Genomic DNA, 15,748 nt, shown 5'->3' on the forward strand with positions numbered 1-15,748 from the left:
TGGTTGAGGTTAAAGTTTAAAGATTATTTCAGGGCAAAACTTTTAGGCATTCATCCAGCCTCCTGTAAGTCTAGTTAGAGTCCATGAGAAATTGAAATTATGTACTGCATTTCCCCCCTTTAGATGGATTCTTCTAAAGAATCTTTGATTAAAATGTTCAGTAGTGGTAAGCAGACACCTTCTAGTTCTTCTGGTTTCATGGCAAAGGAGTAGTTGTTCATGGTGATAATTAGCCACATATTCCACATCCTTCTCCTATTCCTGACTCTCCATTTTCTTCTGTTATCTGCTCCATTGTCAACTCCAAAACCTAGCAATCCCATAGTACAGAAAAAATTTCCCCATATGGTTTCAAAGGCCATATGTCTTTATGGAAGCTGACTTCCAACAGTTTACTCCCTCAGAGTGGCTGATGGGTTCAAACTGCTAACCTTTTGTAGCTGAGCACTTAATCACTGTGCCACCAGGGTATCTTCATCTGTTGCTCAGGCTTAATTAGGGCTTTTGTTAACAAATGAAATCCAACACCAAATAATATTGTTCTTGTTGTTAAGTGCCATCCAGTCAGCTTCAACTCACAGCGACCCCATATAGGGTTTTCAACTGCCAGACCTTGCGGTTAGCAGTCCTATGCTTATTCCTACAGTGCCACACCAAAATAGCATTAAGCTATTATAAAATGGGAAACATCTTTCTGGTATTCTCTGCTTTCAGCCAAGATCCATCTGAGATCAGCAATGATATCCCTCATTCTACATCCTCTTCTGAAACTGTTGAAGCTCTGGAAGTTCTTTGTCAATGTATGGTTGCAGCCATTACTGTTCTACCTTTAGAAAAACTTTACTAGCACGGCGATATCAATGATATTATCTGATAATTTCCACATTACGTTGGGTCACCTCTCTTTGGAATGGGCACAAATACAGATCTCTTTCAGTCAGTAGGTAGTTGTCTTCCAAATTTCTTGACATATATGAGTGCTGAATGTTTGTTGAAAGATTTCAATATGTATTCCATCAATTCCTGGTGCCTTGTTCTTTGTGATTTCTTCTTCCTTCAATATCATTGGCTTTAGATCATATTATACTTCTTGAAATAGTTGAGTGAGGGATATCACTGCTGATGTCAAATGGATCTTGGCTGAAAATAGAGAATACCAGAAAGATGTTTACCTATGCTTTATTGACTATGCAAAGGCTTTCGATTGTGTGGATCATGACAAGCTATGGGCAACATTGTGAAGTATGAGCATTCAGGAACATTTAACTGTGCACATGAGGAACCTGTATATAGACCAAGAGGCAGTTGCTGAATGGCTTAAAATTAGGGAAGGTGTGCACCAGGGTTGTATTCACTCACCATACTTAACTCAATCTGCATGCTGAGCAAATAATCCAAGAAGCTGGATTATATGAGGGAAATGTGGCATCAGGATTGGAGGAAGACTCATTAACAATCTGTGATATGCAGATGATACAACCTTGCTTGCTGAAAGTGAAGAAGACTTAAAATATTTACTGATGAATATCAAAGAACACAGCCTTTGGTATGGATTGTATCTGAATGTAAAAAATAACAAAAATCCTCACCACTGGACCAATAAACAACATTCTTATCAATGGAGAAAAGATTGAAGTTGTCAAGGACTTCATTCTTCTTGGATCGACTATCAACACTCACGGAAGCAGCAGTCAAGAGATCAAACGACATATTGCATTAGGCAAATCTGCTGCACAAAACCTTTTAAAGTGTTGAAGAACAAAGATGTCAGTTTGAGGACTAAAGTGTGCCTGACCCAAGCCATGGTATTTTCAGTAATCTCATATGCATGCAAAAGCTGGAAAGTGAGTAAGGTAAACCATAGAAAAATTGATGCTTTTGAGTTACAGTGTTGGAGGAGAATATTGAAAGTTCTATAGACTGCCAAAAGAACCAATAGATCCGTTTTGGAAGAAGTGCAGCCAAAGTGCTCCTTGGCGGCCAGGATGGTCAAACTTTGTCTCTCATACTTTGGACATATTGTCAGAAGGGACCAGTCACTGATGAAGGATATCATATTTGGTAAGGTGGAGGGTCATAGAAAAAGGAAGAAAAAGATTGGCACAGTGGCAGTATCAATGGGCTCAAGCGTGGCAACGTTTGTGAGGTTGGCCAACAACAACAACAAAAAGGTCATAACCGAGAACTCGGATTATGTCTGGTCCGGCTGACTCAGACTTCGTATGCCCCCTAGAACTCTCTCTGCACCGAAGTCTTCCCTTCGTAACTCGCCAGCCCAGCTGCTCACAAGACGCTCTAGCTACACGAAGTGGCCAACTCGCTGCTCCCCCGTCTGACGTAATCGGAAGGCGCCGCAGCGTGGTGGCGGGCACGCGCAGCCGAGAAGATGTCTCCGACGCCGCCGCTCTTCAGCTTGCCCGAAGCGCGAACGCGGTTTACGGTGAGCTTTGGGAACGGGAAGGTGCGGGCTCGAGCCTGCGCTACTTCTTGCCCTTCTATCTTTCAAATGACTCGAATTTTTCCCTGAAGTAAAGCGGAAACAGAAGTGTGTATGCCTCGGCGTCTGCTCCCGGCCCTATTGGCGGCTGGGCGGCAGGGAGGGGTGCGCTACCAGGCTCTTTCGCGCGTCGTGTGTCCCCACCCTCAGGTGGGCAGTCTGAGACCCTGCGTCTGGTCACCCCTGTTTGCTGGCGTTTACTTAGCGGGCAGGTGCCTCCAGAACTGAAAGGGGAGCTGCTGACGGGGTAGGGCGGGAGTGGTACATCAAAGAACCGGCTCTTGCCCCAGCTTCAAAGCTGCCAGATGGTAGTCCCTGCTGCCTGTTCACCACCCTTAAACTCTCTTATCTCTAGCCTAATAAATGGGCAAGGAAGTCCTGAGTAGGAAAAGGGAAGCAGAGGTCAGTTTGGGAAAGGTTACCAGATGTCACTGTATTCTTGCACATTGGAAAATACTAGTTAGCATTTCGGAAATAACCTTGAAGAGCGTTTTCATATTAGCTCATTTAACTCTTAGGCAAGCACCGTGATTGACTATTTGTTATTCCCTAAGTAGAGCGTAGAGTCCTGGTGTGGCGCTGTGGATTAATGCACTGGATTGCAAAGTCGGTTTGAACCGCAAGGTCGGCGGTTCAGGCTCACAGCCGCTCCTCGAAAACCCTATACAGGGTCGCTATGGGTCAGAACCGACTCGATGACACTTAACAATAACAGTAGGAGAGTACTTCAGAAAGTACTGCTATAGGTTCAAGTTCATACATGCATCTAAACAAAGGTGTTAAACGTTTCTCTGCCATCCATGGATGGCTGCAGGCAAGTTCTCAGTAATACATTTGTCTTAGTCTCGTAGAGTAGCTTACAAAAAAAAAAGGTGGGGGGGCGGTCCAGTCAAAACAGTGGCTTCTGAGGGGATCTGGTAGACCAGTTAAATTCAGGACAGAGAGGTCAGCTCAAAAAGTTATGGTTAATGTTTTTGGAATTCCCAAGGGGTAAACCTTGATAGATTTTTGTGGAAGGAAAATCATGGGAGGCTAAATATGAAGAAATTTTAAGAAAATTTAAAACTGCATTGGTGAGGAGAAGACCAGGGAAATTGCACCAAAGAATTTTTCCCCATCACAGGAGTGCACCTGAGGGTAAGCAAGAACTATCCTATGAGAATTTCATTGGGAAACCTTACCTCATTCATCCTAGGTTCTGACCTCAGACTTCTTTTTGTTCTCAAAAAGAACATTTAAAAGGAACATAATTTGAGTCCCTGGAGGATGCTCAAACTGCTGCTTTTACTGGGTTTGAATCACAAAGGGCACAGAATTCTTCAGGGGAGGGTTAGAGAGATGGAAACAACCACATTTTTATATATTTGTGTAATGAAACTTTATATGATTTTTGTGGGGTCCTGATGTGATGCTGCAGGATAAGCATTAGTCTGCTACCTGCAAGGTCAGCGGTTCAGACCCACCAGCTGCTCCTTGGAAACCCTATACAGGGTTACTATGAGTCAGTACCTACTCAACAACACTTAACAACAACATGATTTTGTAGCAGCACTTTTTGATTTAGCTTTATAATTGAGATAGAAACAGAGACAATCCCCCCCCCAAAAAAAACGGTAGTGATTTAATTTGCTCATTTTTCTGACTCCAGACTTAATTTATGTCCATCCCTGTACCCACTATGAAGAAGCTGTATTCTAAGTTGTACTGTATTTGTTTTTAGCATTTGTATTAGCCTTTCAAGGTATGATTCAGTTACTCAGGTATTTCACTGTGGTTAAGCAAATTATTCCAAAATGAAAATTCTGTGGAAGAAAATCTTTCTTTGTTATCAATAATTTTCTTTTTTGCAAGTCCCTCCCTTCCATACCACGATATAGTGAGGGATTTGTTTTTCAGTGAATTATATCTTGTCTGTGTGATCAGTATCGTTTTTTTGTGTTTTTCTGTAATTTCTGGTGTTTTGACGCTCTAAGAATTGGATAAACCAAGAATAACTGGTTTATCCAAGATTATATCAGTCCTGGAAGAGACTAATGTAGTTTGTCTAGTCCAGTGCTTCTCAAGTTTCAATGTGCAGTGGGATCACCTGGCTACTTTGTTAAATGCAGGTTCTGTTTAGTAGATCTACATTGTTACGTGCCTTCAGCAAGTCAGTTTCCAGCTCATAGTAGCTCTTTTATATAGAGTTTCCTAGGCTGTGCATCTTTGCGGGAACAAAGCCTCATCTTTCTTCTACAGATCTGGATTAGGACCTGAAATTTTGTATTTCTAAACAAATTTCCAGGTAAAACCAGTAATAGACACTTCCAGTATAAATCTAACTCCTCTCAAGTTATGTAATATGTAACTTTCAAGGATATGTGAATTTTCACAGAATGAATGACTTAATAGTATTTTCGTCTTTAAATTATGACTATCTTAAGACGGTCAGCAGGTTATTTATTCAGTGCTAATTATGTACAAAGGAGCTCTGATAGCATAGTGGTTGCAAATCAGGCTGCTAATCTCACAGTCAGCAGTTTGAAACTACCAGCTGTTCCTCGGGGAGAAAGATGAGGCGTTCTGCTCCCGTAAAGATTTACAGCCTCGAAAACCCTTTGCAGGGTTGCTATGAGTCAGAACCAACTCCACGGCACATAACAACAACAATTACATACAGGAACCTTGGTGTGATACTGTAGGATAAGTACTGTATGTCTAACCACAAAGTTGGTGGTTCAAACCCACTAACTGCTCCTTGGAAACCCTATGTAGGGTCATTATGAGTTGGGACTGACTCGACAGCACTTAACAGCAGCAATTACGTACAGGGACTGTGATGAGCAGGCTCTACCTAGAGGAGATAGGAGTCAAGATAGGTATTGAGAACTATAGAATTTGAATACCCTGTTGGGAATATGAATGGGAACATTTGATACTTGTGAACTTGATAGAAAGTGATGAAATAGTGACTAGAACTTTTTTGAATGTATATGTTAAGGAGTGAGTGGTGGTGGTGTTAAGGTGTAGTGAGAAGTAAAATTGGATTGATTGAGTGGGATAACACTGTTGAGGACCTTGAGAGGGAGGCATGGAAATCCAAAACCAAAACATATGAATAAAGAACCATTTAGAGGTGCTTTTTAAAAAGCACAAGACTATAATAGTGAAAGGGATGATGGAAGAGAAAACCTGGAATGAGAAAGTCTAGTTTGAACACTCTTGCCAGGTTAAAAGTGATGAGGGCCTTTATCTGATGGTGGCATTGAAAATAGGCTCCACTAAGGTAATTTTTCCCAGGTAGAAACTTATTTTTAGTTAAAAAGACATAACAAGTTGTTTATACTGATGATTTTGTTGTTAAGTGCCATCAAGTCAGTTCTGACTCATAGCAAGCCTGTATAGGGGTTCCAAGGCTTTTAAGTCTTTGCAAGAGCAGAAAGCCTCATGTTTCTCCACAGAGCTGTTGGCGGGCTCAAACCTTGGGGTTTGCACTCCAGCGCTTATCAAATGGAACCACCACGCTCCCAAGTTACATTGATAATGATATGTTTTTCAGTAAATAATATCAAAATCCTTCCATTTATTTTCCATTTTAATTTTTCTAGAAGTCTACTAGAGAAGCCTTGAACAACAAAAATATCAAGCCATTATTGAGTACCTTTAGCCAGTTACCTGGCAGGTAAGGCATTAAGATCCATGAAAACTGTTTGCCTAAATCTTTATACTTGCTGTGAGCTGTTTACAAAATGAAGTTGTCTTTTGTTTTTCACAGTGAAAATGAAAAAAAATGCACTCTTGATCAAGCTTTCAGAGGTGTTCTAGAAGAAGAAATTGTAAGTTCGTCCTTTATTCATTAACATTTTGCTGATAAAAACACATTGCTTTTTTTGTTAGAATGGGTGTTTAAACCTTATTTTAGAGTTAGCGTGCTACTTTATTCAGTATGTTGTTGTGAAGTGCTGTTAAATTGGTTCCAACTCATAGCAATCCTGTTTAGCATTTCTAAGGAGTGGCTGGTGGGTTTGAACCGCCATCCTTGAGGTTAGCAGTCCAGTGCTTATCCTACAGCACCACACCAGGGTTCGTCACTATGGGCGTTATTTAATAATTAAGGATTTTAAGATACAATTACAATTTAAGGATTTGGTGTAATAAATGAAAAAGAATCCTCTCCAAATGAGTATAAAGCAGGTTTGACATGAGATCTTAGTAACTACTACGGTTGAAGCTTTTTTTTTTTTAAAAACACATTTATGTTGTTGTTAAGTGTCGTCAAGTCAGTTCCGACCCATAGTGACCCTCTATAGGGTTTCCAAGGAGTGATTGGTAAGCTTGAACCGCCAACCTTGTGGTAAATAGGGTCATAAATAATCTAATCCAAGGATCTCCATGCCCTTATTTTCCTTCTCAGCATATTGTATTTAAGTAGGAGCTAGTTAACACTCATCTGTTAGTTTGTCATGCTGTGGTGACTTGCGTCTTGCTATAATTCTGGAAGCTATGCCACGAGTATTTTAAACACCAGCAGGGTCACCCACGGTGGATAGGTTTCAGTTGAGCTTCCAGATGAAGACAGACTGAAGGAGACAAAGACTGCTTCCGAATATTTAGTCACTGAACCCCTTAATAATAGCAGTTGAACACTGTCAGAACCAGATTACTGAATATTGAAACATGATGAAGAGCACCAGAATATTGTCAGATTTAGTGCCGGAAGATGAGATCCTCAGGTTAGAAGGCACTCAGATTATGACTGGGGAAGAGCTGCCTCCTCAAAGTAGAGTTGAGTGTGATGATGCAAATAGAGTAAAGCCTTCAGGATCTTCATATGCTGATGGGGAACAACTCAAAATGAAGATAAACAGCTGTAAAAGTATGAATCTAGGAAAACTGGAATTTGTCAAAAATTAAATGGAATGCATAAACATCAATTTCCTAGGCATTAGTGAGCTGAAATGCACTGGTATTGGCCATTTTGAATCAGACAATCACATGGTTTACTATGCTGAGAATGACTAATTGAAGAGAAATGGTGTTGCCTTCATCATCAAAAAGAATATATCAAGATCTGTCTTGAAGTACAGCACAGTTGGTGATAGGATAATATCCATACAACTACAAGAAAGACCAGTTAATACCACTATTATTCAAATTTAATGCACCAACCACTATAACCAGTGGTGATGAAATGGAAGAATTCTGCCAACTTTTTCTATCTGAAATTGATCAGTCATACAATCAAGATGCATTGATAATTGCTAGCAGTTGGAATGCAAAGGTGGGGAAAAAAAGAGGAAGGATCCGTAGTCAGAAAATAATGTCCGTGGTGAATAGAAATGATGCTGGAGATTGCATGATAGAATTTTACAAAACTAATTACTTTTTCATTGTAAATACCTTTTTTAAACAACGTAAGTGAGGTCTATACACATGGACCTCACCAGGTGGAACACACAGAAACCAAATTGACTACATCTGTGGAAGGAAATAGTGGAAAAAGCCAAAACAGGGCCAGGTGCAGACTGTGAAACAGATCAATCAATTGCTCTATGCAAGTTCAGGCAAAAGCTGAAGAAAATGAAGAGTCAAAATATGACCTTTAACATATCCCACTTGAATTTAGAAACCATCTCAAGAATAGATTTGAAGCTTTAGAAACTAAAGAATGAATACTAGAAGAGTTGTGGGATGGCATCAAGAACATCATACAGAAAGAAAGCAAAAGGTCACTAGGAAGACAACAAAGAAGGAAAAGACCAAAATAGATGTCGGAAGAAACTGAAATTTGCTCTCTAGATTAGAGATGCTAAAGCAAATGGGAGAAACGAGATGGCAAATGAGCTGAGCAGAAAGTTTCCAAGGTCAGCATGAGAAGACAAAGTCGAATGTTATAACAAAATGTGCAAAGATCTGTTAGGACACCAAAAGGGAAGAACATGCTCAGCATTTCTCAAGCTGAGGGAACTGAAAACAAAATTTAAGCTTCGATTTGCAATATTGAAGGATTCTGTGGGCAAAATGGAGTTCTGGTATGGTGCTATGGGTTAATGCACTGGACTGCAAAGTTGGTTTGAACCACAAGGTTGACAATTCAAGTTCACCAGTCGCTCCTTGAAAACCCTATTCAGAGTTACTATGGGTTAGAACTGACTCAGTAGCACTTAACAATAACAACAACATGGGCAAAATGGAGACCTGATGTGATGCTTTGGGTTGATGAGCTGGACTGCAAAGTTGGCAGTTCAAGCTCACCAGCTGCTCCACAGAAACCCTCTATAGGGTCACTGTGGGTTGTAACTGACTCAACAGCACTAAACAATAACACCAACATGGGCAAAATAATGAATTATGCAGAAAGTATCAAAAGAAGATGGAAGGAATACACAGTCACTGTACCAAAAAGAAATGGTTTGTGTTCAACCATTTCAGGAGGTAGCATATGATCAAGAGCCAGTGATCCTGAAGGAAGAAGTCCAAGGTGCATTAAAAGCATTGGCAAAGAACAAGGCACTGAATTAATGGAATACAGATTGAAATCTTTCAACAAACTGATGTGGCACTGGAGTCACTTCCTCATCTATGCCAAGAAATTTAGAGACAACTACCCGCCAGCTGACTGGAAGAGATATGTATTTGTATCCATTCCAAAGAGGTGACCCAACTGAATGCAGAACTCATCGGACAATATCATTAATATTGTTGTTGTAAAGTGCTGTCGAGTCGGTTCTGACCCATAGCGACCCTGTATAGGGTTTTCGATGAGCAGCTGGTGAGCTTGAACTACTGACCTTGCAATTAAAACTGCTTTGCAGTCTGGCGCATTAGCCCACAGCGCCATAGCATGCAAGTAAAATCTTGGTAAAGATAATACAAAAACAGCAGCAACCACATTGAAAGAGAACTTACCAGAGGTTCAAGCTGGATTCAGAAGAGATTGTGGAACAAGGGATATCATTGCTGACATCATATGAATCTTGCCTGAAAGCAGAGAAAACCAGAAAGTTGTTTTCCTATGCTTTATTGACTATGGAAAGGTTTCAGTCCTATGGAACATGACAAGCTATGGACAGCATTGCAATGTATGAGTATTGTGGAACACTTGATTGTGCTCATGAGGAACCTGAATATAGCAGTTGTTCATACAGAACAAGGGACCACCAAAGGGTTTAAAATCAGGGAAGGTGTGAACCAGGATTGTATCCTTTCACCATACTTATTCAGTCTGTATGCTGAGCAAATAATCTGAGAAGCTAGATTATATGAGGAAAAAATGTGGCATCAGGTTTGGAGGAAGATTTATTAACAACCTTGCTTGCTGAAAGTGCAGAGGACTTAAAATATTTACTGATGAGATCAAAGAACATAGCCTTTGGTATTGTTGTATGTCAATATAAAGAAAACAAAAATCCTCACCACTGGACCAATAAACAACATCCATATAATTGGAGGAAAATTTGAAGTTATCAAAGACTTCATTTTGCTCAGATCAACCATCAACACTCACGGAAGCAGCAGTCAAGAAATCAAACGTGTATTGCATTAGGAAAATATGCTGCGCGAGACCTTTTCAAAGTGTTGAAGAGCAAAGATGTCAGTTTGAGGACTAAGGTGTGCCTAATCCAAGCCATGGTATTTGCAAAAACCTCATCTGCATGTGAAAATTGGACAGTGAACAAGGACCACCATAGAAGAGTTGATGCATTTGAGTTTCGTTTTGCAGGAGAATATTAAAAGTACCATGCACTACCAAAAGAACAAACCAATCTGTGTTGGAAGAAGTACAACTAGTATACTCCTTGGAAGCCAAGATGGCCAGACTTTGTCTTTTATACTTTGGACATATTATTAGGAAGGGCCAGTCCATGGAGAAACATCTCATGTTTGGTAAAATGTAGGGTCAGAGAAAAAGAGGAAAACCCCTAACGAGATGGATTAGCACAGTGGTGACAGCAGTGGGATCATGCTTAACAACAATTGTGAGGTTGGCACATGACTGGGCAGTGTTTCGTTCTGATGTGCATAGTGTTGCTGTGAGTCAGTGTGGACTCGATGGCATCTAACAGTATTTACCTTCAGTGACTCTTCTGGTGGTGCAGACAGTTAAGTGCGGAACTATCTACTTTTGAAAGATCATAGCCAGTGAAAACCCTGTGGAGTACAGTTCTGAAACACATGGGATTGATACAAGTAAGAATCGACTCACTAGCAGTTTGGCAGAAGGGACGCAATAATATGACCTCAGTAGAGAAATTTAAACACACACAAAAAACAAATTTATTTACCATTTGTGAAATGACAGGAAAAGTTTTAACAATTTCTTATTGTGAAGATTGGGTCCTGAAAATGTTGTGTCCTGGATCAGAAATGGATCTCTTATTTTGACCTAGTCACTTATCCATTGGTAGGCACTGAGCAAGTTACTTTGCTTTCCTGAACTTCAGTTTCATTTTTAAGAGAAGAGTTGCCATCATTTCCAGGTTGTTATATGTAACAACATCAATAAATGTTCATACTATTATTGTTATTATAGAAACTGAATATTATCTCCCTCCTTTTGTAACCTTCCCTCAGAAGTAATTGATGCAGTCAGTGCCTGTGACCTCACCATTTCCTTCTGACATTGATTGAGTTAGGCTGCAACACTTCTATACTTCATTAGCTTATAGCCTTAAATGTGCTATTTCCTGATAACCGTTTGATTTTGAATGAGTTGCTGTTTATTACTTGTTATATACTTCTGCAGGTATTTACTTGTATCTGTTACTGTTCTCTTTTTTTAATGTAATTTATCTCATAAGAAATATTTTTATCCCATGTTTGTGATTATTGGTTTAATGTTTGTTTTTATTGTTGTTAGTTTGAGCTCCTTCCTCTAAATTATTTTTCCTCTATTGATAGATAAACCATTCATCGTGTGAAAACGTGTTAGCTATTATTTCTCTAGCTATTGGGGGAGTAACTGAAGGTAAGTGTGGGGTTTTTATTGTGTTGTCTGCTCTTAATCTTGGACATGCCGTGCTTTAAAAAATTTTTTTCTCCCTACTGTCTGATTTGTTTATTCCTCAAGTTCTGCTTGACTTCCAACTTTGCCATGAAGCTGTCCCAGTGAATTTAGCTCATATGCATTTCTCCTCTCTGTTACACAATAACGAGCCCTGGTTGTGCAGTGGTTAAGTGCTAATCTGCTAACCAAAAGGTCAATGACTTTCCACTTGTGGAGCTTTAGAAGTCATCTAATGCAACCTTTGGCCTTGCCTGCCTAATTTGAACCAACCAACTGCTCCATGGGAGAAAGATGTTGGCAATTTCCTTCCATAAAGATTTACAGCCTTGCAAACTTTATGGACAGTTCTACTCTGCCATATAGGGTCGCTATGAGTCATAATTGACTTGACAGCGATAGGTTTGGTTTGGGGATATTACACAGTGCACATTTTGGACACTTTACTTGTTCTCAGCATTGTTCATTTGGTAAATATTTATTGAGCACCTATTATGTGCCTGGTACTGATGTTGAGCTTGGAGAGTCAGTAGTGAATAAACATATTCCCTGTCTGTAAGGAGCTAGTGGCAAATGAAGGTGACAGATAAAAAGTGTACTACTGTGTGGTGTAAATTCTGTGGTTGAAGTACGAATGAAGTTTTAGGGGGAGATTTTTTTTTTTTTTAATAACTTTTTATTGTGAATTAAGTAAAGGTTTGTGGAGCAGATTATCAGTTTTACATTCAACAAATTATATGTTTTGTTTCTTTACAATGTTTGCAATCCCCTCCATGTAGAGTATAAATTAAAAGTGACTTTGTAACTATGAAGGATGATTGTCAGGTGTAGAAATGGAGGGGAATGACTGTGCAGAAGGCAAGTTTAGCATGGCTAGAGAACTGTGTGGAGCAGGAGGATGAAGAGAATGGTGAGGAAAGAGGCAGGAGGGGTAGCTTAGGATCATTTGTAAAGGGCCATGGAGACACTGGAAGGAGAATTGGATTGGGGGAGACTGCTGTTAGGAAAAACTAAGTAGGGGACTTGTAAAAGGGGCAGATGCAGTGGAACCATTTCAAGAGATGACATAAACAAGGCACATAGTAAGTTCACAGTGTCAGTGTCTAACACATAGCAGGAACTCATTAAATATTTGCAGAAAGAAGAAATGAGAAGATAGCTAACCAACACTAACGAACTTGGTTACATTCTTGATTTAAATCAGATTATATTTATGTGAAAAGTATCTTATTGTAAAGCAGTATTAACATATTGTATTACATTATGTATGTTGCTACAAAAACTAGAGCACACAGGTGAAAGTGGTATTACGGGATGGCAGCAAGCTGTTTTGTGTACTTACGGATAAGCTCTGCTTATCCCTTTTTTCATTAAGCATAACTAAACAAGTCCCCGGTTTCTGTTAGTTTGCAGTGGGTTCTTCTTGATTGATTTATTACTTGATACATTACTCTTGTAGGCTGGTAGCTTTTTTAGCTCTTGAAATTGTGCAGAGTCTATAGGTAACAAGTTTTACTTAGAGAAAGACGAGGACTTATGAAATAAAGTCTTAAATTTGTTAATTGAGGACGAAAATTCTTTCATGACAAATGAGGGTATTGCTCATTTATGTGCCATGTTTTCAGATTGTCCATAATTATGTATTGTTAAATTCATTTTGGCAAATATTTATTGAGCTTCTTATCTGTATAAGGCATTTTACTGGGTAGATTTATAAAAATGCTTACCGTTAAAAAGCACATAGTCTAGATAATAAAGGTAAATAGTTAAATATGATAAATGCTATCAGTGTGCTTCAGAAGCATAGGTGAAGTGGCCTGCCCAAAGGTATCAGGACTTTTTTTTCATTTATTTTGTGTTTTGAAAGATTACATAAGAATATGCCATGGATAAAGAAAGGAAGATTGTTTAGATAGAAGGAGCATTGTGAATAAACCATGGAGATATGAACCAGGGTGTTAGGGACTAAGATGGGGCTGTCTGTAGCCACAGTTGGGGTGAAGTAGAGAGGTCGTTGTAGAAACTAGGACCCAGTTTGGAAAAGTTCTGGGGATTCATGCTATAACCTAGTGGTTCCCACACCTAATAGCTCATTATAAATAACCACCAGGCAATCTCTTATTTTTCAATGACTTTCTCAGGCTCTAGCTTAGTTTTACTGAATTTTTTATGGCAAAATCTAGAAAAGATTTTAGTTAAAATGGTTAACTTCTGCCTGACTATGCTCTGGTAAGAGTAGTAGTTACAAATCGGACTGCGAACCTTAAGGTCAGCAGTTCGAAACTACCAGCTGTTCCGTGGGAGAAAGACGAGGCGTTCTGCTCCTATAAAGATTTACAGCCTCAGGAGCCCTGTACAGAGTCGCTGAGTCGGAGCTGACTCCTCGGCACATCACCACCACCACCATACTGCAACTCAGGGTATGAAATACTGCTTTCAAATCTCTTGGAAGAACAGGACAGATAGTGTCACAGTACTGTAAGTTTTGTAAAGGACTCTAGAGGTCATATAATTCCACCTCTGTCCTAGCCTGACTCCACTTTGTAACTTCCCTGGGAGGTGGTTGTGTAGCTTCTTCAGGAACGTGCCCTTTGATGGAAGCTCACTGTTGTAGTCTTTTGGTGGACAGTTTTTGTAATATTAAGTTGGAATCTGCTGCTCTAGTTTTGCCCATTGGTTCTAGGTAGTACCCTTGAAGTGTAACAGCACCATCTAGATATAACCTTACTAGTAAAGAATAGAGCTGGATATATTGCTTATTTCTTCTGGGTATACTGTATTAAAGCAGTATTTTGGGCTTATGGTGCCCCTAAGTTTGGTTTTTTGGTTTTTTTTCCACATACCATGCTTAAATGATTACTCTTCTTGAACACGTAACATATGTTAGTAAGTACCCATTGTCTCAAAATAGAAGGGAGAATGAGCATGAGGATAAGAGTATGTTTTTCTAGTCTAAATGACCTTTTCTTAAGAAAACTGTCTTATTTATTGCTTTTCTCTAATAACATTAATTCTTTGTACTTTGCTATTCTTTCCCTTGAAATAGTGCTTTTATTTTAATTGTTTAATTATATTTGAAATCACTATCAAGCCTTTTGTTATTATTTTCAAAAATAATCTTTTCAAATCACAGAGATATCTAGCACCATTATAGCACATTTGGAAATGAGAAAAGGGGAGAATACTAGTCATAATTTCTTGGCCTCAAAAAATACCATTCTTTTTGGTATATGATTTTAGTTTATCTAGTCTTTAAATTTTTTTATTGTTATAACCTTAGTGTACATGCAGTTTTGAATCCTAATTATTTCACTTAACATTATATCATAAGCATTTTTCCAAGTTATTACAATCATTATAACCATCGTTTTTAATTGGCTGCATTATATTCTTTTGAATAGCTTAGTGGTGAAGAAAACAGACTGTGGAGCCAGACTGCCTGGGTTCGTATCCCAGCTCTACCACTTACTGGCTCTATGATCGTGGGCAAGTTATATACAATCTGTATCTCGGCCTTCCCATTTTATAAAATGGGGAGAATAATGGTATTTATCTCGTTGTTGTTGTTAAGTGCCATCAAGTCGGTTTTGACCCATAGCGACCCTGCATAGGGTTTCCGAGGAGCACCTGGTGAGCTTGAACCACTGACCTTGCAGTTCAAACGGCTTTGCAGTCTGGCGCATTAACCTACAGCGCCACACCAGGGCTCCTAGGTCTATAAAAATTAAATATGCTAGTATATGTAAAGCACTTAATGCTCTAGAAATGTTTTCAAGAATCATCATCATCATCATAAATCATTATTATTGAGTGCACATAACAAAATTGTTTAAGCATGTCCCGTTTTCAGACCTTTAGGTTACTTCCATTTCTTGTACTTATAAAGACTTTGTATGAGTGAATAAGTACCTATAGAAATATTCTTTAGATTATTTTTCAAGTTTGTTTTACTATATAATTTTTAAAGATTTTATATTGGCTTATGCTCTACTTGAAGGTATTTGTACTGCATCTACACCTTTTGTATTATTGGGAGATGTTTTGGATTGTCTTCCTTTGGATCAATGTGACACAATATTCACTTTTGTGGAAAAAAATGTTGCTACTTGGAAATCAGTAAGTGTTTTTGTTTATTTTTCTAACATCCTCTTTATATAGATCCAGGGTACTGATAGTATATTTATGCTTATATGCTTTTTGCTTATATTCCTAATATTGTTAATTGCCAAAAAAGCTGGTGTTGTATAAGACTCATCTCATGTGTGGAG

The 15,748-nt window shown here is 39.0% G+C and overlaps 1 protein-coding gene across 1 annotated transcript in view; it reads left to right on the forward strand.

Annotated features, from left to right (window-relative positions):
- The first annotated feature begins 2,352 nt into the window (after window positions 1-2,352).
- The window catches only part of THOC1 (THO complex 1), a 77,998-nt gene continuing 64,602 nt past the window's right edge, over window positions 2,353-15,748 (forward strand). Inside the window, exons 1-5 of the mRNA XM_006867281.1 lie at window positions 2,353-2,440; window positions 6,085-6,158; window positions 6,252-6,312; window positions 11,378-11,444; window positions 15,478-15,596. Of these exons, the coding sequence (XP_006867343.1) occupies window positions 2,387-2,440; window positions 6,085-6,158; window positions 6,252-6,312; window positions 11,378-11,444; window positions 15,478-15,596 (375 nt within the window). The 5' untranslated portion in view covers window positions 2,353-2,386. The remainder of the gene's footprint in view (window positions 2,441-6,084; window positions 6,159-6,251; window positions 6,313-11,377; window positions 11,445-15,477; window positions 15,597-15,748) is intronic.

The sequence above is a fragment of the Chrysochloris asiatica genome, unplaced genomic scaffold (genome assembly GCF_000296735.1).
Source record: "Chrysochloris asiatica unplaced genomic scaffold, ChrAsi1.0 scaffold00103, whole genome shotgun sequence".
NCBI lineage: Eukaryota > Metazoa > Chordata > Mammalia > Afrosoricida > Chrysochloridae > Chrysochloris > Chrysochloris asiatica.